The following is a 25,722-nucleotide window of genomic DNA, read 5'->3' on the forward strand; positions in this document are numbered from 1 at the left end:
TGATAAGGACTTTACGCTGGATATCGATAAATTTCGGTATTTCGTGATTATTTCCTGTTTTACGTTGCTGTTCCCAATAAACAAGTTCAGTTTCTGAAATATAGTGTGTTTCTTTATCACGCAAGTGAGAAGTGTGCGTGTGAGAAAGAAATGTCGCGGATACCTAAGACTGCAGAAAAAGACTGCGGACACAACGATAATCTGAACACAGATGTATGTATCAATTCATACGTAAGTAAAATATTAACTAGTGCTTCATTGTTGATTATTCGCTAGTATTCATACATCTTTTTTCCATTTCTACATTTGTCAAGAAGATTTCGTTTCTATTCTCTGTCCAGTATTATACACACATGTCGATAAGTGCACTAATTGCTTTAAAAGAATGATCGACGCGAATTCTGTTAGATACGTATTAGAGTTAAATAGTTAGACATTATTAATCACCAAACATGCGCTTCAGATATGTGAACGCAGGAGGGAAAAAGAGGGAGAGGGAGAGAGAGGGAGAGGGAGAGGGAGAGGGAGGGAGGGAGAGAGAGAGAGAGAGAGAGAGAAGAGAGAGAGAGAGAGTATATAAAAAGGGCAATAATGAAAGGATTCTAAAATTGTGTTGTATCTTACAATATAATCGTACCTCGATGGAAAAGAGATCGTGATTCGACGTTGCAAACATCGTTAATGTCGCATTTTAATGATTCGTTTCAAATCGTAATTAGAATTTTATGAATCTTCAAAGTTTATCGAGAAACATATCTGTGGAAATATTTACTAATACGATATTCGTACATGCGTTGCTCATTATTATAATTTCGATTCTATTACCAGTAAACAACAGTAACTCTTCTTCTTTTAATATTTCATTAAATATTTAAATGGAGTATTCCTAGATTTAAGCAGTTTTCATAAACTGTAGCTGCTTAAAAATGATATAAAAATCTTATTTATCATTAATTGCAATTTTAAAATTAACTATATCTTAGAAATTATTATATGCGAAAGAACACATGAAGCAATTGAAATCTATATTTTCTTCTCGACAATAAAATTGCCTTAGTTCAATAAAGCAGGCTCACAAATATATTTTTTTAAATAAAGTCTTAAAACGGCATTTCAAAATATTTGCTTATTAAGTCATGTTAGATACATACAAAATCTGTTCATAATCTATTTCTGTAACTTGATAAACCTGCTTCATCAAATTAAAAAGCTTTCATTAAATACAAATTACAAGAATTATTAAATGTTTATTTCCACACTTCTAATGATTCGAAATGTGGTTAATACGTTGGCAAAAGCATATCGCCCAACTTTACAGCAATTATAGTAATTAATTATTCAATCTTCGCAATATTAGAATATTTTTTGATGTCTCGTCCATCCCTTTCTTCTCATACGAATCTTCATAAGCAGCTAAATTCGAGTGATTCGCAACGTTGTCGAGAGAGAGAGAGAGAGAGAGAGAGAGAGAGAGAGAGAGAGAGAGAGAGAGAGAGGGACAATTCGTAAGTCCGAAAACCAACGAAAACTGGCTAATACATACCGGTTTGCGAATGCGGGGATTCTATTCCACGGTGTCCGTCTTCCGGCCTGAGGACCGATGAAAATGTCGGTGCACTCGAAACTGTTACAGTCGGCGGCTTTTCAGTCTTATCGTTCCTTATTAGTTGATGAACCGGCGGTGGACCTACGCATAAAAGAATACTTGGATTTACTTCACATGCGACAAAACAAAAATTTGAGACATTCTGCAAAACAATTGTAAAATATAAAGTACGATCGCGTATAAAGTTAAATTCAAGCATTGTCTCTTTTAAACGAAAGTACATGTCTTTTTAGTAATATGTTATTACTTACATCATCATTAAATTATGAATAACATAGGTACGCTCGATTATTTGCTCTACACGCCATCGTTAATACGAAGGAGAACGTGTGTAAAAAAAATGAAAAAAAATAAAGAAAAATATTACAAGAATACAATTTTCGTGCAGCATAAATCTCCCAGGGACGTCCTAAAGATATTCCAAAACATGTCCTAAGGACATTCTCAAGATTCTTCGAAAAATAGAATGTGTTATATGGGTTGGTAACGATCAGATATGCTCATCGCTAAAATTTTTGGGTAATTATATCGAATAGGGGACCTCTCCTCCCATGACCTTAACCATGACATATATTATTGTCAAGGTCATGACTCTGACCACTTTTTAATTTCACTGATTTTCCTTGATTTTCCCTGATTTCCCTGACCGCTAACAACCCTGTATATCTCCTAAACCAATGCCGTCCCCCACTTAATTCTTATTGGGAATTACTCAGGACACTCTCTCCTACAACATATCTAAAGGATATTGAAATCGGTGAGGATCACTTAAAATGCAGTTTTACCATTTTTTTTGTTTAGAGGAAACGCTAAGAGAAATTCCCTGCTCGGTAGAATTTTTTTTGAGTGAAATAATGACATTATAATAAGGTTTTTCACATATTTAAATGCATGTTCACTGTATTTTATAATTATTAATGTAATCTGATTCTTTAAATCTTTCATATAAAAAAATTGAATTATGAGAGAGATTATCTACATATTTTTTATTTTTTGAAACTTTTTGCTACGCGAACAATCGGGGTCATAAAAATCATGGAGCGTAAAAACTTTAGTAATACCTTTAGTAATACGGGGTCTACAATAAAAGTTGCAGTGGTCGTAGGGTCGTAGTTTTAAGTCATAGAAAATTGACCAATCAGAGTCGATTATTCTTCTCATATTTGATTGTGATTGGTTAATTTTCTACGACTTAAAATTCTGTGACCGCTACGATTTCTATTATAAACCCCGCATAAGAGTCTGACCATACGTATTTATCAATCCTCAATTTGAAGCATCGTGATCGGTCCGCCATTTTTTCTTTAATTACGTGATATTAGAGACATCGCTTAAATTAAAAATGTAAAAATAGCATCTAATTTTAGTTAAATTTAACATTACAAATGTCAATTTAACATAAAATTTGCTTTAAAATTGTGTCAATATATTACACTTCTTGTGTTAATTTTTTACATAATATTTGTGTTACTTTCTAATATATTCATTTTATGTTAAATTAACACAAAAATTTGAGTGGACCGTTTGGTACATGTGAAATACGTTAAATTTAACACAAAATTTTTTACTGTGTGGTAATCGGGCGTTTTTGGAAATTCACCCAAAATATCAACTGAAAATTTTGTGTGTGTGTGTGTGTGTGCGTGTGCAAAAAAAATTATGTAATTTGTATAAAAAGCACTTAAAAAGCTACAATTACGCTTGTTCTTGAGTTAAAAAAATTATTTTTTATTGAATATATATATATATATATATATACTGTAATTGTACAGGTATATCGATAGGTAACTTTATCTTTTCTTTTTTTTTTCGTTTAAGTCGTCTACATTTTGACATTTATATTAGGAATATAGTACATACACTTACATGCTGAAAAAGAATTATAGAAACAAATCTCTTGTACTTGCTTCGACAGTACATATACTAAAATTGGAACGATACAGAGAAGATTAGCATGGTCTCTACGCAAGAATGACACGCAAAATCGTGAAGTGTTAAAAGATCCCCCCCTCTCGTTAAAGAGTCTCCTTCTCTGACTTCTTTTCGTTCTTCCGCCGCAGGTTTCATTACATCTTTTGCGACTTTATAATAGTAATTCAATGATTTAAATGATTGTACTTAACTCGATTGTTCAATAAGTATGGTTAAGTTTTCTTTTTTGTTTTTTTTTTGTAAATGTAAATGTAATGCAAATGTTCTTGTTATTGTTAATAATTATGAATGTTTGTTTTTTACGAGTTTATGTTTTTTTTTATCTCTAATGTAATACCTTGTTATAATCTACCTACTGACTGACTTGTAACAGTAGTTTTTCTGATGTTTTGCTCTTTGTTATGTATAAATTTTATGCATTGCAATAAAAAAAGAATGAATGAATAAATGAATAAATCTCTGGGGACGAAATAATCCGAACAAAAAATAATAGTCATAGTATAGCGATAATAATTAATAGAATCATTGTGACATGTAACTTCTAATTTTTATGAATGTTTGCGACATAAAAATGAGAAAGATCAAGTAAAAACGAGATTCCCACCATTTCGATCACAAAATTAACACAAGGACCATACAGATGCAAATGAATAATTTCCACGGGAGGAACCCGATTGTCTACATTCCCGATTGCACACATCACTCACATTAGCTGGTGTCTAGTAATTTTTCTATTCCCTTATCAATAAGAATATTTTATTTTTAAATTGGCCAATTAGCAATGCATGTGCGCAATATGCGATGTACGCAATCGGAACCCTCCCAATTTCCGCGTCCTCCTCCCCCCTCCTCCCATGAGGTTTTTTTTGCTTATACGACGTGAACTAGTTTAGCGAGCCTCGGACACGAAAATGTATTTATGCGACTACCGTTCGACCCCAACTCTGTCTACTAAAAATAAAGGCAAAGGCAAATTTTGAAACTTACTGAAGCTAGCCGCCGGCTGAACGTGATCCGCAGTCGTGGCTGCGGATGGTGGGGTGTAGCTGCTGCAGTAGTATGGTGGGTGCTCTATTTTGATCGCGTTTATTTGAGGCTGCATGTCGCTGAGGTCATGCAGTATGGACGCTGAAACCAGACACATATTAGCAGCTACGATTCTCACCACGCTCGTACGTGTGTCATTCGTTTTCCTTGCACTCCACGAGTGCATACGATCTACGATTGCGAAAACAGCACTTCCGTGCAAAAAACAACCGCGAAAATGAAAGAGAGAGAGAGAGAGAGAGAGAGAGAGAGAGAGAGAGAGATGGGAGAAAGAAAAAGAGAAAAATCAATCGTGTGTGTTTCTAATATCTTTAATAAATATATAAAAAGAAATAGTCCAACAAATATCCGCAAAAAAGCGATTAAATAAGTTGAAATTCTCTCTCAGCTATCAATCTATACAACCTAACGCAATATGAAATGCACGCGCGCGAGACGTATTAAAAGGCTACTATAATGAAATAAAGACATCTAAAAAACATTTTTTTTCTTTTCAAAGTACTGTAGTATGTACCTCAAAGATTTTTTTCGTGCTAAACACGATTCCGAACGCGATTCTATTGTCAGAATTTGCATAGCATGTTCCCAGGTAGAACACGGAGTCATAATTAAGTCATAATGGTATTATAGGCTGTCATCATGATGTCATTTGATATAAAAAAATTGACTTATAAGTGACGAATGAGGTCATGATAATGTCCTCATGACTTCTGTGTTCTCTATTTGGGTTAGGGTTTTGAGTAAATAAAGACGCGTAAGTCCGGATCTATAATAGGTGTTTTAAGACTTAAATCATAAGAAATTGACTAATTAGAGTCGAATCCGAGAGGAATAATCGACTGTGATTCGCCCATTTCTTATGGCGTAAAGCTTAAAACCCTATTGTTTCGGGGTAAAGGAACACGGTAGTGTCGCTGCGGTTGTCTTAACACCGAGACACTATCATGTCTCCTGATAAATAGACAAAAAAATAGCATTTTTTATCATTGTCAACAATTTTTTACGAAAAAGAAAAATTATTTTTAAATAAAGTCTATACTAAAAGTACAATTGAAGAACTTTCAAATGAATTTTATTTTATGATTAAATGACTCTTATTATTTTAATAATCAATTTATGATTGTTTGAACTTTAGACTTTCTGTATAATCTACAATGCAAGAAAGATAAATACGTATCTATTTAAATGACAGCGAATAAATATTTATAATTTGAATTTAACTATAAAATATATTTAAGCATACAAACTTTTGATATATGTGTATACAACTACCATACATACGTGATTACACAATCAAGTTGTAATTTAAAAATTGTCAAAATAGTGGAATCAAAATAGTGAATCCTCAACTTTAAAATGATTCGGAAACAAAATGTTTCTTTAACCTGTTTATTTATCTATATATGTGATATGTATAAGTTTATTATAATTATTTATCACAATTAAAATTTAAATTACAATTATTTATTTGATACCATGTATTTAAGTATGTATTTCCTTATCCAGATAATACAAAGAGTACAAACCCAGACTGCACAGAATATTTATGACAAATATTTATTACCACTTATTTCTGAAATGTTATATAAATATTTTATACATATTTTATATAAAGTTTTATTCGAAATATTATTAACATATAGACTAAATATTTTATGTAATATTTATGATAAATAAATATTTCTAGTAAATATTTTTTACGTGGATTGTAATATCTTATCAGTATTTTTATAGCATTTATTATGACATATATTTACAAAAAATATTTCATAATAAATATTTTTGTTTATAATAATTAGTTTATAATAAATATTTATGATTTGTGTCATTTAAAATCACAAAAATATTTATAAAATATTTAAAATAAGTCTTATAAATATTTACAAAATATTTGTAAATATTTTATAAATATTATGTGCTGTGTAGGAAAAAAAATTTTTTTTTTAATTTAGTCATATGTCATAAATTTTTAGTTCATTTTCAAATGCAAAAAGAATTGTTTCTCTGAAAAGTTCTGAAAAGAATTTTGTGCATTTGAAAGTAAACTCAGAATTGATGACGATAAAATTATTTTCGAACTTTTTGTGCTATATGGCTTTCTTATATTGTGGATTATACAAAAAGTCTAAAAATAAAACAGTCATAACTTGATAAAAATAAATCATACGATTATAACGAGATTGTAAAATTTATTCATAATCTTTTAAATTGTACCTTAAAAACGTTGACTATATTCAGAAACAAGTATTTTTGTCGAAAACAATAATGAGAATGTCTAAAAACACCATTTTTGCCTATTTCATCACAATTTACTCAAAATCCTAACATACTACAATGAATTTTATACTATACCCAATAAAAAATATTTAAAAAATGTTTTGTAAATATTTATTTAATGATTTTATAAATTTATAAAAATATTAAATAAATGTTTAAAAAATATTTTTTTTAATATTGTGTGCTGATTGGATACTGGAATGTTTAGAAGTCGGGCACAAAGAAAAAAAAAGTGCATGCATTAGACAGAAAAAAATAAACGTTGTTTAACTATCTCTTTTTTCTTCGTACTCGGCCTCGAAATATTGCGGTGAGAATTCCAGTATATTACATTATACAGGGTGTAAAGCTAACCGCACACGATGCATGATTTTCATGCTTATTTCCTTGCGTGCTGACCAATGTATGGTATGTACTCTGCTCCATCACACGAAAATGTCATCCACAGTGGCAAAGTTGTATAATGATGCATTAACGCAGGTTCATTTTTATATGTTTTTCTTAGTATTACTATTTGGTCTTTATCTCAAGACATCTTGTCGTTTAACACAAATTGTAAGTTAATTAGTCGAATTGATTTATTGTACATATGAACTACAAACTAAAGAAGAGAACAGAAAAGACATTAATCTATACATCATGTACACATGACATCAATCACGTAACTATTTCTAACGTTTGATTGGCACGTGTAAGGAAACGCGAGACATGAAATAATACACCATATCAAACATAGAAATCAAGAATGGTAGCATACTCCGCTCAATTCATAGAGGTGTCCAGATGCAGAGGGGAGCGATGCACTTGCACATAGTTCAATTGCATACATCACTCACATTGGCTAGTTCCTAGTATTTTTTTACTGTTTTACTAATGAGATTGTATTATTTTAAATTAATCAATTAACGATGTGGGCAAATGATATATACCCGCATCAGAGCAGGCATGATTTTCATGAAAATCATGCACAGCACATATAAGCCCATTATGTAAGAAATCATGCGTCGTGTGCGCTCAGCTTAACAGAATAACTTCGTTTTTCAAAAAATGTGCATCTTCTTGAAAACGTTCCACACAAAAGTTGTAGGATTTTAAGTGGTGCACTAGATAGCAGGGAAGTAACACGTTTCTTATAACGTCGTTACCGTTTTCATTACTTTCTTTCGGTAACGAATGAATAACGATACATGTTACATTTCTTTATGAGTAACATTAATTGGCTTAGCGCCGAGATACTACCGTGTCTCCAGATGGTAATGTAATTACATTTTTTGAGTAACGGTAACGATTTGACTCGTTACTTTTATCGTTGCTTTATTTCTAGCGTACATGTTAGGACCAATAGTTTTTTTCAATTGAATTTTTTGACAAGCGCTTTCGCATCCTATGTGCAAGAGCTAAAAGTCCTAGATATAACTCGTGCAAAGTCTGTGTAGGCGCTGAGCACATTCCCTCTACTATAATAATATACATATAATAAAGAAAACTGACTTATTTGTAAAATTATGTGTGTGTTTAATATATACATAAATATATTAATTATATATGTATAATGTATATGTACATTTATTAGGTTATAAGACTTGTTCCTCTATTAAAAAATAAACTTTAAGCGTTTTTTTATTTATATATTTACCATAAAAATTTATATAATATTTTATGAGTGTTCAGAAAAAAGTAACAAAAAATAATAACGACTCGTTACTTTTTGAATAATGGTAACGCGGGAACGAGTTACTTTTTTAAAAAAATAATTAGAGAGAGATTAGAAAGAGCATATAAGAATCAATAACGCAAATCATTTGCGAGAAGTAATCAAGTCAATATTATCCTTATAACTTTTTTTACTTAAAAATATAAATAGAAAGTACAAATAATGATACACCGTACTTGTTGAAAATAAGATATTGTTAGTATTAGCTCGTTTTGAAAAATGACGCCTCGTAGAGGTGAAACGGTTCATTATAGTATCTGTGGAAACTTTTTATCAGGACGATAAGATTTACAACATCAAATTTTCAGCCAATTCGATCGAAATTCAATTTCCATAAGGTTTGTGCGGATTCTTTCTTCATATTCGAAATAGTCTTACAGTTGTGTTTCGCATGACTTACTTTTTTAACCCTTTGAAACATACATTTTTCTTTACGTAGAATTCAGTTGAAATTTGTTACTCGGGGGTTTTCGGGGTCACTGATTACGAGTCTGACTTCAGATTTTCGAAATTCAAAATGGTGGGTCCAAAATTACAACATAAATTTTTTCTGAAAAATACACTATTTTTTACACTTTGTTTGTTAATATAAAAAATGAAACAAAAAATTAACGGAAAACATACATTTCTCTGCACTTACGAACATCTTATCGAACTAAAACCGCAAAAATTTGCAACAAAATTAAATTTTAATTACTTGAGAAATGCAAAAAATGAATTACAAAAAGGTGGGAATTTGGATTCTTGAAAGGGTTAAATAAGTAATGAGTAACGGTAACGAATTACTTAAAAAAAAAGAACCGTAACGGTAACAAGTTACTTTTATAAGGTACTGTTGCCAACCCTGCTAGATAGTAATGTTAGTATGACCTTGGATAGCATTGTTAAGATAACGTAAAAATCACTTCAAAATTTTTTAATGAAGACCCCTTTTTTATTGCATATTCTTATATGTTACCTCGAGGGCTTTTCAAAACACTTATAAAAAAGGGTTATAAAAATTTTGAATTGTACTTTAAAGTTAAAAATTATAATAAGTGGACCTATGATGGCCTCAATCTTGACATACACAGGGTGTCCTATTTTAAACAAAGCATTCAGAAACTATGGTCATATGGAAAAATATTTTAAACAAAAGTTGTATGGTTCGGAGGGGAGAAGGTACCATTGATTTAATCTTGAGTGGTGTCGCTAAGACTAGGTCAAGGTCACATCGATTTTTTTAAAATGAAACCACCTATTTTTCATTACATTTTCTTGTACCTTACCTCGAAAGCTTTCCAAAATACTATAAGAAAGTTATTTTTTATTGAGTACTTTTCGAGTTATAAGATTTAAAAGTTACAGTACAGTCGGCATTAGCATTACGCAAGTTGTCCGACCGACGGCTAAAACCTCTTGAATGTTGTTCAGGATCATGTCCTGGATAACATTTGTCAAGATCAAAGCCATTGGAGGTTGTACCTCTTATTTTCATTTTTACGTAAAAATGAATTTTTAGTGCAAAAATTGAACTTCGGAAGATTTGAACTTCGCAATTTGAACTTCGGAAGAGATAGATAAAAAAAATGTTCAACACTCACCATTGGAATTGAGATCCAAGTTTTCTTTTCTATTCCACTTACGTATAATACTCTTTTACATATATGTAGAAAAACTCTAAAAGTAAAATAAATTACGAAAAAATGTCACTTGAATTCATTTTCGGAGTCGCTTATAGCGGATTTTGAATCCATTTTTCTAACGAATATCAAATTTTCCGAGCGAATGACATTCATTTTAGTTAATAGGAAGTAGGATACTATAACTTCTAACCGTTACTTTTTCAAAACTAATTGGACATCTGGGTAACTTCTCTTATAAGTGTATGATAAGTGATAATATTATCATTCAATAATTTAAATTGGAATTAGTAATGTTTGTTTTTTTATTATTTTTAGAAAGAGATTTTTACATATTATTTTTCCTAACTGTTAATTTCATCATTCAGTAGAAAGAAACAAAATCTTTTGCTTTTGCATCCACATTCACAAAAACTTTTTTTTCTTTCGCTTTCGCATTTGCTTTCGTTTTAACCACTTTCATTACAATTTTCCTATTTATTATAGTGTTTTGAAAAACTCTCAAGGTCAGTTACAGAAATATGTAAAAAAAATCTGTAATAAAAATAGAGGTTTTAATTAAAAAGTTTTGAAGCGATTTTTATATTATCTTGGCAACTTTATCCAAAGTTTACATTAACATTGCTACCTAACCTTAGAATATATATTACTGGAAGAAGAATAGGGCGCCGAACGTGAAGCCACATCTGTGCGAGAGAGAAAGCTATAGAGTCCCAAATGTTCGCAATGCGCATGCGCATCATCATCGTCTGTGTGAATTGTACAATTGGTTTAGTGTTTTTTACACATTCGTATATTAAATTCACCGACATATAGAATGGACCACCGATGGCGATGGTGGAGGTAGAAATACGAGTAGAGTGAGAGGCAAATAAATGGATGAACTTCTTCTGTTCTTTTTCTGTTTACTAACCCTGATTAGTTGTTGTTGATCCAGAAGTACTGCTCCAACCAATCAGGCTTAGTAAACAGAAAAAGAACGTTCATCCATTTATCTGTCTTTCACTCTATTCGTGTTTCTACCCCCACCGCCATCGGTGATCTATTCTATATGTCGATGATTACACCAGATGTGCAAGACGACGATGCTGCGCATGCGCATTGCGAACATTTGGGACTCTCTAACTTTCTCTCTCGCACAGATGTTGGTTTCACGTCTGGTATATGGGTGGCATAGGCAATTCCTCTTCCAGTACATGTTCTAAGTATCTAATACGCCAATAAAAATCCGATAACTTTTGTCTGAAACATTTTTCAAGAAAATAGATATTCTTTCGAAGAAAAAGCTGATATGGTCACTTTATTACATCCTATATTATATACGTAGTGTGTGTATAAAGATCACTACGTACTACAAAGTTTTCGACGACGACGGCATCATATTCAGTACGAAAAATCTTCCAGGTATGTGGCACTTTTTTTCTTCTATAGCACTTCGAAAAAAAAATTTCTGTTGAACCGTGCAATCGATATAAATGTGCGTGTATGCGTGTGTATGCGTGTGTGTAAAATTCAGTCGAGTTATAAGGAATTGCGATAGTTTTTGTTCAAATCATCTCCTGTTTCCAACAAATGATCATATTGCTATTTAGTATATATCGTTTGTTATTTTTTAGGTTGTCAATGATGAATCCATGCCGAGAACTCACGTATAACCTTTCCAAAGGGGTAATAACCCATCGCGGCATCTCAGCGTCAAAGCTTTTTATTATTTTTATTTACCTCGAGATATCATATCTTTCTTATTAGAAATATGACAATAAATATTAAAGAATGATAAATGTGATAATATGACACAAAGTATCAATAATCAGGATGCTTTCAAAAGGTCTTTCGCATTGAGCTATTTGTCACCTTTCGAAAGCATCCACAGAGAAACCGTCACGTGTATAACACATATCTGAAAAAAGAGTTAACCCAGTAATACAAAATCAATCCGAATGCAAAATTTATTGAATGTAAAAACGCGTGTAAGACAGCAAAAGTCGTGTTACGTGCAATTAACGGACAAACTCAAGTTCGAATCTATGAGGAATATATAGCGTCGTACCTTTTGAAAGCATCCATAGCTCTTTGGAGCTGAAGACACCTGTTGCAAGGATCGTATCATTGCAGACGACACCATTATATAGTTCATGATATCCTGTACCTGGGAACAAAACCCAGCGAACAATATTTAATATCCGCTCATTGCCAGATTCATTAAAACCCAATATATACGAGTTTGGATATGTGTTGGGATATAAAAATTTTATAGAAAATAGGGATGCATCGGATATCTGGAAAGTCTAAATCCGGTATTCAGTATCATCCGATACTTTTTTACTATCTAATCGGATAGCCGGATATATCATTAGTATCCAGCAATGTATGCGACTGAAATTTTATATTGAAAGTTTGTGTCATTGATACAGAATTCTATTATTTTCAGCTGAATTTTTTGCACAGTTCATCTTTCCTTTTTCTATTTTCATGTTGAAAAATAAAGAAAATTATTATTGTAATTTTTCCCTTGCTTTCCTTTTTTTAGAGAATTTGTATCGGATGCCCTTACGAAAAGAAACTACTGACAAGGGAAGTTTCACAACTGTCCGGAACCGATTTGATTCTCCATGAAATATGTTGTTAAACACGAAAATCTAAGAGACAAGTATTTTTTTATACGTGCCCTAATGTTTAAGGGGTGAAATCGTCGGAAGTATAAAAGGCGAATATCGTCGGAAGTAATAATAAAAGATGGAAAAAATTTTTTAAACTAAAGTTGTACGGTTTCAAGAGTATTTCAATGTTATGAAGAAAAAAATTTTTTAATTTTTTGTTTAATAATTGTTTAACAAAAAAATTAAAAATATTTTTTTCTTCATAACATTGAAATACTCTTGAAACCGTACAACTTTAGTTTAAAAAATTTTTTCCATCTTTTATACTTCCGACGATATTCGCCTCGAAAGAAAAATACCGTTTTTTTTTTTCAAAGAGGTGCTTCACCCCTTAAACATGAATTAGAGCACGTACAAAAAAATACTTGTCTCTTAGATTTTCGTGTTCGACACCATATTTCATGGAGAATCAAATCGGTTCCGGACAGTTGTGAAACTTCCCTTGTGAGTACAACTGCACTACTAGTGTAGTAGAAAATTCAATATTCAACCACTATTACATTATTGCACTGCTATACTATTATACTATACTATAGCACTGGTAGTGCTGAATAGTGCCACGTATCACTACTGCGAATTTTTCCCTGAAATTGCAAAAAAATAAAATTAATTAATCCAGTTTTATTGTTAAAATAAGTATTATTGATTAGTATCATATTCTACAGGACACACAATAAAATGAAGATAAAAAAACATTCCCTCTGAATTCGGTAATTAATTTCATGGCACTTCCAAGCGGTCACTTATCCTAAGTTGTACCCCAACATAGCTTGACCTCTGCGATCGTATGGAAACTCCTTCCTCGATGATCCACGAACACCTATAATGCTAATAGATGTATCGTTGTAGCGTATCTGATCTCAAAAATGTAAAAAAGATGGAACATGTACGTATGAAAAAAAATTAATATTTAATATAACGATCTACTAACGAGAACATACGTTACTACCTCTACAACATGAAATATTGTAGCAATATTCCTATGTCCGCAAAAATAAAATATTGCTATAACATTATGCAATATTTCAATAATTATTCTAGTTCTATTAATTGCTAATATATTATTGTTTAGCATCATACTCTAAAATATATACGATAAAGTTATGATAAAAAAATATTCGGAGGCCTATAAAGCACATCCAAGGCTATGTTCCGATTTCCACCCGAGTGCCACCCAGATATTATTCCATCCTTGTTACTTACCGAAACAAGGATGACATGACACCCGGAGAACACCCAAGTGGGAATCCGAACACGCCTCAAAAAAGGTTAAAAATCTCGTTTTCTTCTTACGAGAAGCGTATCCTTTTAGTAGCGGGGCCGCATACTTCACTGAATTGTAATATTGCAATATATATATATTTTTTTTTATAATGTTTTTTAAATACTAATTTCTATATATATAAATGCTCTAATGGTTTATATGTATTTTTTACTACAATAACGACTTTTTTATATTAAATGCTATAATTACACTGAAAATACGCCATGTTACTAAATATTCTGTTAATAATATAACAAGAATACTGCAGTAGAGCTAAATATTAATAATGTCACTATTAGTAGTGCTGAACACTACTAGTATTACTAGTGCAGTAACGAACACAGTAGTGAAAATAGTAGTGCCTACTGCAATAGCGCCGAATATTATTAGTACTATTGTAGGATCTAATAGTGTTAGGATGCTATTTCACTTGTGCGTTTTTGTCGTATACGACAAATGTGTGCAGAACAGGGAGATTTTTGAATCTTTCTATTCTATGACCAATCAATAGACTTGAAAAATTTTATACGTACGACAAAAACGCACAAATGAAATAGAGGCCTTAAACACTACTGCAGCAGTAGCTGCAGTAGCTAACACTACTGAATTTAATAGTGTACACTAGCAGTCAGTGATGGATTAACGCAAACAAGGCACTTTTTCAAGATAGAAAATTTTCAGACAGTTGAAATAAATTTATAAGTTATTAAATTTATATATAATTTATTAATGTAACGTTTTTACACGACTTGTACCGAGCATATTTTATTAAAAACGATATTTTTGTAAATATACAGTTAAAAATGTATTATATTTATATTACTTATTAAGGATTATTGAATGTTTTCACCAACTAATGCGGGGGTATAAATCATTTTTTTAAATCCATATTTCCTTTTATCAAATTTATAAATTAATAAAGCCACTTGGGGGCGGCTAGATGTTGGTGCCTAGGGGCGGTAAAATGCTTAATCCATCACTGCTAGCTGTGATAGTATTGCAATAGTGTTAAACACTAGTAGCACTACTATGATTCAGGATATCGATTATGTAACTTTTTTTCTAGAGCGGAAACGTGAAAAAAGAAAATTTTTATGTTTATACAGGGTGTGACACTCTGTATATATATATATATATATATGTACATATACACGCATATATACAAAAAATGTTCATTTTTCACGTTTCCGTTCTTGGAAAAAAGTTACACGATCCATACCCTGCAGTGACACTATTACATATCAGTACTATCAGTAGTGACATTATTGAATTTCAGTAATCACTACTATGTATGCACTAGCAGTTTTTTTCCGTAAGGGTATCTGGAAAAATATCAGGTATCCGGCCGAATAATTGCCCTACCGAATATCCGATCGAATATCGGATACCGGGTCACATTCTTTCTTATTCGATATCTGGTATCCAATAATTTTATTATTTGGTGCATCCCTAATAGGAAACGATTAGTCAAAAACGCATAATGTGCATGCTAGTCTCTTGAGACAAGCAAAATAGATATAATTACGTAAATGTAAATTACAAAATTATGTGGGTACCTTTTCGACGTCTATCCTCCTCCTTACTAGCGTTGCAGATGCCATTCAGTACTTCTACAACAGAAAAATAACCGATATAAATGCTCTTATTTAACGAAAAGGTAATTTGCAACGATAGGTAATAACATATTTCATTCTTTTTTTATTTCATTTTTTATAATTCGAGTATATTTTGTTATCATTAAACTCGATAACCTTATAACATCAAAATATTCAAATTATATAAAAATTCTTTTGACAAAATATGTTCAACACATTTTCACTATTGCTCGGCAAATTTTGTTACGCAACGTATAACCGAAATACTGCACGATCTGAAATTACAGCGATTTCTTGAAAATTGAGAAGAATGAAGAGCTGGGCTGATAGAAACTCTAGTTTTATCGTAAATGCTTTAAAGTGTAATGTTCAAAGAATAAATAAAAATAAAAGAAAAGACTAAAAAGTGAAAAAACTAAAGACTTAATTACATTGAGTCTATTCGGAGGTATTTTTGCACTCTCTCCCAATACATGTGAATGCGTGCGTGCATGTGAGACACAACTCAGTGAAAAATGACAATGGAATCGATGTTGAATCGACGTCAAATCGAATCCATTGTCATTTCTCACTGGGAAGTATATCATAAAAAAAGTCATATATTTATATTTTAAAGATTGTAAAATCTAATACATCAATTTGGAAACGTTTATTGAAATATACGATTTTTATTAATAAATAGAATGATACAAGACAAATCTTTAAAATCTTGTTAAAGTTTATCACGATATAATGAAGTTTTTTAGTTCTTGAAGCTTCTAGATCACAAACTGTTGAAAATCATAGACCGTTGATTGCTTTATTTCTTAGACAAATAGAAATCTATTTATAAAATCCGACTATTTATAAAAACTTTTACTTGAAATTTTTATACCTACTTCAAAAATTCTTTTGAAACAACGTGAGAGTGTCACTTCGATATTCAAAAATCAATTGATACACAACAAAAATCTTCACATGTGCAAAAATATGCCAAAATTTTTAGTGGCATGAAAGAAAATCAATGTATAAGCGATGCTGTGTGAGTACTTGCTAAAGATGTCCGTTACCTATTTATTTATAGAATGAGCAGCAAGCATGGCCACGCGCTTGCGTGCACATTTTCTCTACATGTTCATTCAACACACTGCCCGCTTCGGTACGCAGACACATGAGACAAGAAATATGTATACAAACATGAAATAATATACTATAGAGAAATATGCGTGAATATTGGCTCATATACGGATATTGTACAATGCTGACTAAGATATTTGGCCTGATGGAGATTAGAAAGAAGATACCTTTTTGCGACAAGAAAATCGCATGCATTTCTCCTTTTTTATATATTTTATATTTTTTAAATATTTTTTTTTAAAGTTTGAAATCTTTATTTTTTAGATCAGTAATTTAGATAATTATCTGATTGATTTTTTTACGGAGATTACATTGGAGATCCATCAAATCTAAATTATATAAGATAAAATAAAAGGTATAGTATTTTAAGATCTTTCATACAAAACTGTTACGTTAGAGCATTTTCTTGATCTCGCATTTTTTGGTGTTTCAAAAAGCTTGCAGTGCTTGCTTGTCTGTATATATTTATTTTGAATGTTTTTTGTAAATATTGTTTACTTGATCATAATTTATTATTACATAATCATGGGCGGCAAAATGGGAGTTGTGAAGTATTCCACACCTAAGTTGACTTGAGATTTAAGTGGTGTGGAAACTCGACATTATCTGCGGTGCTCTGTGAAGCTTCAGGTCTGTTCTTTTTAGTTAAAGTTCTTGCACGGTTTATCTTTCTTCCTTTTCTCTCCACATTGGAGAGAAAAAGAGAAAAGATGAACCGTGCAAGAAGTTCAACTAAAAAGAATAGGCCTTGTGTCTACTAGTCTACTTTGAGTTCGCGACTGCCGAGGCTACCATCCGCAGCAGTACTACAGAAACCCGAACGCCACAGCGTTTTTCCTAACTTCTCCACTCTTACTGTTTCACTCGCTCACTGTTTCGCTACCTCGCTCGTTCGCCGCATCGTTATTTGGAGGAAGAAAGTGAAGGAGGAAACACGCTGTGCAGGCTTTAGTCTGCAGCACTAATCCGCTCCGAACTCGAAACTGCGCTTAGAGTGATAAATTTGCTTAGAGGGGGAATTAGAGAATTAAACATGGCTTAAGAAATTTTTCATCCCCCTCCCTAGTAGTGTAAGTAATACTCCCCAGTAGTAAATAATACTCTATACTTGCAAATCCGCCAAAAAGCCGCGCATGTACATAATAGTAGCTGATCTCTTATTTATCAGAGATAATTTTACAAAAATGCTGAAATAGAACTAAATTGATAATAATAACAACTAATTGAGCAAGGATATGATCAGCTAACTGATAACTAAACAGCATAAAAATTTTATCAATTATTAATGATAAAATTTAACAGAAGTGGACAAATGATAACAAGTTTTTATCATTAAATGATAAATCTGTTCCAATATACCCCCATTGTGCTGTCATCAATTCAAAGCGACGGAACAAGAAGATTAACGGAGACGAACAAAATTCGGACTTGAGATCCTTCGTTCATATTCCCAACGCTCAAAAAGCTTCCTCACGACTAGTGGCGGATTTACACATTTTTGTATCCTAAGTCCTGTACTTCTTGGCGCCCTTTTCAGACGAATGAACAACCAAAAAAAAGAATTGGCTGCCGTCAAAAGGCGCCACTTTTCTTCCAAGCGCAAACGTTTGGTTACATTGACGGAAATGCGCCATACCTGGCAACCCTGCGCACAAATATAAGATTAACTTTAATCTCGGTTGCTAGAAGGATGATGCCTCTAGACTTCGGGCCTCTATCTAAATTCGCTACTGCTCACGACTGCTCCACTATTCATAATTCTCATATGAATCTCACACAATGAACATTATCCATTAGTTAGCGCTCAACTAGCCTACCGTGCACCGCACGAAAATTACCGTAGCGCCTTATGCTATCTTATATTATTTTATACAGAATGTAAAATTGATAAAAATTTAGTCAAAACAAATATGTATAATGGAAGTTAATTATTATACAAATCGTAAAAGTATTATCGCTTTGTGTAAATGTTACAGAAAGAAAATGAAGGAAAAGTGAATATCAACGTCGTTCACCATTCAGTTCTCTTCGTTTTAATCTTGTTAGAAAAGATTTGAAAAATTTACTTGTTGAAGAAGACCACCAATTCTTCATTTTAATTTGCACGACTTGCATTGTCGCAAAGTACGGATTTTACTGATTTTACACTTTAATTACACTTTACTTCAGTTTAAAAACACGTTTAATCAAAAAAGACAGTTAATATACTAATTGTAAGAACTATGACATGTTTGTCGAATAAATTATGCAATAAATAGTTATTCAATAAATAAATGTTTTCAATGCAATTAACGTAAACGTGCTAATCGCTTTATCAAATCGGTTTTTAATTTAAATTTTATCAAAATTATCGAATAAATCAATCCTCAAATATTTTCTGAGCACTTATTATGGAATAGATTTCGATCGGAATTCATTCCAACTTGTTTCATGATATGTAGATGCCCAGCAGCGGAATTCTGTAACTCGTTATGCAATCGTTATGTGTTCATAACGACTGCATAACGAGTTACAGAATACATGCCCTATCGTTATGAGTAAAAATGTAGTAAAAAAGCTGTGCAACTGTCGTTATGAGTTCATAACGACAGTTGCACAGCTTTTTTACTACATAAAATATCTGCGCAACTATCGTTATGAGCACCTAACGATTGCATACAAGTTACAGAATTCCACTGCTGAAGGTCTATTCTGTAGTTTTTAACGACATTTCGGTATCGTTATACTGTCGTTGCACAGCTTTTTCATCATGTAAAATACCTGCGCAACGACATTCTTATTATAGCTAGTAAAATTGTCGTTAAAAAGTTATAGAATAGGCCTACAGTACTCCTTGTATTCTGTAACTTGTTTTGCAGTCGTTATGAACACATAACGATTGCATAACGAATTACAAAATACAGGACTGATCTCTCGATCGCGACGATTATCGATTGTAATCTGTCTTACCGTGACTCGTGATAAAATTGGCGAGATAGAGATCTAGTTCCCGGACAGAAACGTTAATATGATAAGGATTGACGCAAAGTCCCGGCTGAGCGCATTCCGCAGTTTTCTCAAGCCGTTCTCCGTCCGTCGATTCCAATGGAATTGCCTTGAAAAGAATCACCATAACTAGGTCCAACCTCCATACCTATCACAGAGATATCGAGCATTCATTATGATAAGAGTTTGCATTGTAAAACTCTCACTGTTAAATATTAATGATTCTCTTTAATAAAAATTCATTTAATGAAATATAGATAAGGATGCGTAAAAGCGTACGTGGTCATCGGACTTACCTTGTCCGCTTGACGAAGACAATCGATTCGACGCATTTTACCCTTTTGATCAGGATTGCTTAGGACGCACATCGCTGGCCTCTTTCCCGTAATACTCAATACAAAGTCCTCTCGATATTCTTGCGTGATATCCTTTCGTAACTTTCCTAAAAGCCGTGAGGCCCATTTTTGTTTTACTTCCAGCTTCTCGTTCTAAAGAAAGAAAAGACATCGTGAATTGCGAACACGAGAATGACAATCATCATTGCATCACTGGTTCATCGATTTCGTGGTCTAATGAGTAGTTACGTAATTATCACTCTTCCTGATAAAAAGAATACTTGCGTGTGTTCAATATAGAGCTAGAGAACAATTTTATTAGTAGATATTAACACTACTTTGCAGGAAAACGTTTTTTTTTTAATTACTGTAAATAAGATAAGGCGTTTCTTATAGACTTTTAGATGCTGAAAATAATTATACCACAAGCCAAATTTTATCAGTATGTGAGATTTCCAAAATAATTGGAATTCAATGTGCCAAGAATGGTTTCTTTACGATACTTGATGTTTTTTGTAAATATAAAAGGTGAACGTTATTTTAAATTTTTTATATCAAAAGTTATCAACGTATTCTTTATCCCTTATAAAATATATTCTCTTTAATTTTAATTTTTTATTTTTAGCCATGTTATAAAAAATTTAAATACATAGTTTTTTAAGATAGCAAATTTTCCACATATGATAATAAAATCAAATGTATTTATAATTTCTAGTCTGTGAGACTATTGATATACATACACGGACCAAAATTTTTATTTGAAACCATTTTTTTTCCGAAAATACGGTTTTTTAAGATATTCGAGATGGACAACTAAAATGAGTCATTCTGTGTACGTGTATGTATACAGGATGTTTCCTGTAACTTGATCATTTAAAATATCTCCATTGTTTTTGATGATACGAAAAATACCAGGGGATCTTGTTCGATTCGAAGGGGCACAGACTATGATGAGCAAAAAATTTTTCTCAGAATCATTTTTTAGGACTTGGTCATCTCCACTTTTTTAAATGAAATTTTATGATTTTTGCATAATATGATTTTTCTAATTCTACATATAAAAGTATTAAGATAGTGATATCAAAAAACCAATAGTTTACGAGATATTTTATGCTTTATTCTGGCATATATTGACATAAAATGTTATATAAATAACTCGTAAACTATTAATTTTTTTATAATCGTATCTTAATACTTTTATGAACAAAATAATGAGATGAATCAACTAGTGGAAAGAAAACACATAGTTGCTTATTTAAAAAATTATCCATTTTACATATATTTTTTTATATGTAAATTTTTCATCAGATCGTTCTGAGAAATTAAGAGATTTTTTATTTCTTATTGATGGAAAAAATATTAGAAATATGGAAAAGATAGAAAATCTAAAAAATTTGTTATAGTTTCTTATGAAATCCTTCTGAGAAATTATAAGATTTCTAATTTCTTGTTGAAAAAAAATATAAGAAAATATTAGAAAATCTGAAAAATTTCTCATAATTTCACAAAATTACTTACAAATTGTTGTATGAGAAATTATGTAAAATTTTATGAGACATTATGAGAAAAATTTTGATCATTTTATATACATAAATAATGAGAAAGAAATACATCAATACTTCCAAATGGCGTAACAGATAACGTATAGTATCTACAGTAAAACTGCATAACATCTTCACCAATTGCAACGACCTATATTGTCAAGGTCATGATCCTGAGTGACCAGCATATTTTAATATTAAAAGATTGTAACACTTTTTTTTAAATAGGTTTCGGAATGCAGCCATATTCACCGAGCGATTGGTTCTTATTTATGGATCCATAAGTAACAACTTTTTAGTTGCTAACTGTACGTTTTACAAAAATAAAGTGTTATTAAATATTTTTATTAAGAAGAAGAGATATTAAAATGACGCAAAAGTGCATATATTTAAAAAAATATAAAAAGGAAGATGTTATAGTAAAAAAAACGACAATTTCACAAGTAAGTAAAATATATGTTGCGAATTTGAGATTAATCTTTCAATATGTTGTTTTAATGACGCTGGTAGCATTTTCGAACGAAGCAGGTTTCTGAGAAAATTAATGACCTGACATGGTTTATTTTAGCTTCTAATTGAACAGATAAAAGATGTGACGTCATTAATCGCTCTTAGAATGATTGCTGCTCAGCCCCAAAACAATATCGTTGACCGTAAAATATTAATAATTAAATTATTTTAATAAAGATAAAATTATACCAAGAGCACACTCATGTAAGGTCAGAGGGCCCACAGCTAAAAATTTATAGAAAGACGAACAGCGAAAGTTAATAGATCAGTCGCAGAATCCGCCCAAGAGAGCCAAGACCGAGCTAGGGTGAGTTCCAAAACTTGACTCTGTGACCTCCGAGTATCATTTATCCTTGTTCAACATTCGATGAACAAGGCTAAGGCTGCTTTCCTTTTAAGAGCCACAGTCAACACAAGTCGACACAAGTGTCGTTCTATCTTTGTCACTCTCTGAATGTCAAGAAAGATAGAACGATGCTTTTGTCGACTTGTGTCGATTTGTGTCATCAAATGGAAAGCAGTGTAAGAGAATACTCGATTTAACAGTGTCGAGTTTTGGAACGCAATCCTGCTTAGCGAGAGTCGTTTGAGCTTCCGAGGACGCACGGGTAAACATATTGCAGAACGAGCTACTCCGCGCTATTGACCATATCACCGAAGAAGCTGTGCCATAGCACCCTGCCTCCAGAGAAACGATTTGGCGATATCGATGACGCTGGAATAGTAGATGGGCTGATCGCTGCTCCACGATTGCTCCATGATACCACTGGAGCGGTTGGAAGTGTGCTGAGGACGGCGGCACACGTAAACGCTCGGATCATCATTCTCTCTCTCTTCCTGGCTCCAGAAACGAGAACAACAGATGCTTAACTAGAAATTCAATTTATAATTGCAAGGCGATAGTACCCATTAAACTAAACGAGCGGCGTCGCGTCATACGCTGGCAAAGAATTGTAATTTAAGCGCGTTGAGAAAAGATTTTTTATTAAAAATCAATTTAGATAAATCCATATTCAATTATTTTTCTCCGTCCATTGAATCCTTCAAATCCGTAATATTTAGCGCTCGAACTGACAGGAGAATAAATATTGAGGTAGAGTTATTTGTACCTATACATATGATTATTGACTAACAAGGGGAAATCCAGGTATGCATACAGATTTAAAAATTTTGGGAAATTTGTTATTAAAATATAGAGTTTAACGTCGTAAAATGTAATACGCAACATTTTAAATTTTGTAACTTTTGAAATGGCTGCAGGCGTGACGGACATCGTAGTAAACAGCTAATCGTTATCGCGTATTCGAGACGGACTAGGTAATATCTGTTTTTGGTATTTTTTCCTTAATGTTTATTTCATTTTGTGTTCATAATTTATCCTATGACATTGCAAATTAAAAAATATTTCAAAAAATTTATTTTTGTAAGAGCTATGTACTTTTGTCATAAAAAATAGAAATAAAATAAGAATAAAGTCATTTAAAAAGAATTTTTGTTTTATGTAGTAGAAAAGAGACGTTTTTAAACTTTTTTGTTAATAACTTTTTAACAAATAACAAGTGACAGTTAAAATCTGTTGGATCACTCAGAGTCATGTCCTTGACAATATATGTTAAAATCATTAAAATCGGTAAGGTCATCGATGTGGCGCAGTTTTACAAAAAGTACGACATATTTGAAAAAAAAAATCTTACAAATGATGACAAAAAATATATAGAAAAAGTCATATTTTCTCATTGTATTTGATGAGTATTTATTAGTATTCAAGAGAAAGCGATCATTCTATCAGTAAATATGACATATTATGTGAAAAATTATAAGAAAAATTTTTGCCGGAGTTTTTAACAAATATTACTCCACTATACATATATTGACTCCGCCATTTCGTTTTTTTTGAAATTTTAATGTTAAATTCGAAGTCAGCGAATTCTGAAAACTTTTATATCAAATTTTATGCTTATTATCAGAATAAATGTATGAAATTTTATGGCAAAGCGACTATAGTCGCCCCTCATATGTAAGTGGCGTTTTGTGGAAAACGATTATAGTCGCCCATAGTATAAGAATAGCATCTTGTGTAGAGCAACTATAATCGCCTGTCGTAGCCAAAGGATTAAATCTTAATTATTTGGGAAATCCGACGGTGGGCGTCGTTTTTAGCAATCCAAGATCTATAAAACGCACCTTATCAGTTACATGTAATTTACATGTAATTTGTTACATGTAATTTTTGCTGTAAATTAGTGTAATTAAAGTGAAAAAAGTATTAAAATAATATGAAACAAATTAAAAATACCATCTCTCTTCAATTAACGCGTGTTGATTTGGTTCTATCATCTTTTGTTACGGAGGAACTATTTTTGAAAATATCTCAGTAACATCTCATCTGAATATTTCGCTGAATTTTTAAAGTTTGCTAAGAGAAAAAAATGATTAGAGTAACCATAATTTAACTATATAATTTATAGTCATTTTTTGGGACAACCATACAATTGTTTTGACCATATGAATTATAGTAACCTGAACCCTGAATTATGATCATAACGACCATAATATGTATTCATTCAACTAATTGTATATTTTACACATAAATCATATTTGCATATAGTAAATTATACTATAAAATGTTGTAATTATACATATAAGATTAATGTTGCTAACATTACAGCAATAATAATTATAAAAATGATGCTCCATAATTATATTACCATGCAATTATAGTCATAAATACGATATACTTTTTTCTCAGTGTACCTTAAGTAAGAATAATAATCGACAAAAATCTGAAAGAGAGAGATGTCTTTCGACCGTGCGATATGCAACGCACGCATGCGACATCTGTCACACTCGGAATAGCAAACACACGCATGCATAAGAACCCTGAGAAATGCATTGAAAGTAGAATGCATCGACGTACTGCTCGCGCGATCTATCTTGCTTAGCTCGTTTTGCCATGCACGTATACACGTTTATATGACAGGAAATGGAAACTCTAGCGTGTTCTAGCTAGCGATCATGAGCGATTATTCCTTCTTTTTAAAGTTTCTCAATAAATACTCTTTAAATTGCTTATTTAAGACCGAAGATTTCTCAAAGATTCAAAAATCTTTCTTCATACATCTTTCTTTCGAATAATTAAGGTTCCCACACTTTTGTAAAGTTTTATGATTATCACAATGAATCAAATTGGCCAACTGATGCTACCATTCTGAAACTATCCATCAAACATGAATAAAAAAATGTAAAATATCCTTTGAACATTACAGAATATAACCTATAGAAATCAATGCTTTAAACGGTCTAGCTGGATCTTAAATACTTGTATAATTCTATGTGAATTTATATACTACGTATGTAGTTCTTTAAAATGCCGAAATGATTTTTCGGTCTTGAAACGCAAACTCTACTAAACTACCGCTGTAATATCACGAATTAAATTGACTAGCAATTTAACAGTTTGATGCTTTTTCGCATCTTAGAGTCTAAAAATAAAAGTACCCTGGCGGTGCTTCGAATAC

At 31.8% G+C, this 25,722-nt stretch overlaps 1 protein-coding gene across 3 annotated transcripts in view; it reads right to left on the minus strand.

Annotated features, from left to right (window-relative positions):
- Window positions 1-25,722, minus strand: part of NfI (Nuclear factor I) — an 88,384-nt gene that overhangs the window by 48,179 nt on the left and 14,483 nt on the right. For all 3 annotated transcript variants that reach the window (XM_018459941.1, XM_018459942.1, XM_018459943.1), the window contains 6 exons: window positions 20,115-20,306; window positions 19,783-19,966; window positions 15,679-15,732; window positions 12,249-12,347; window positions 4,526-4,666; window positions 1,544-1,687 (listed from right to left, as the gene is read on the minus strand). In XM_018459941.1, coding sequence (XP_018315443.1) covers window positions 1,544-1,687; window positions 4,526-4,666; window positions 12,249-12,347; window positions 15,679-15,732; window positions 19,783-19,966; window positions 20,115-20,306 — 814 coding nt within the window. The remainder of the gene's footprint in view (window positions 1-1,543; window positions 1,688-4,525; window positions 4,667-12,248; window positions 12,348-15,678; window positions 15,733-19,782; window positions 19,967-20,114; window positions 20,307-25,722) is intronic.

Source organism: Mycetomoellerius zeteki, unplaced genomic scaffold, assembly GCF_001594055.1.
Source record: "Mycetomoellerius zeteki isolate Tzet28-1 unplaced genomic scaffold, Tzet1.0 scaffold89, whole genome shotgun sequence".
Classification (NCBI taxonomy): Eukaryota; Metazoa; Arthropoda; class Insecta; order Hymenoptera; family Formicidae; genus Mycetomoellerius; species Mycetomoellerius zeteki.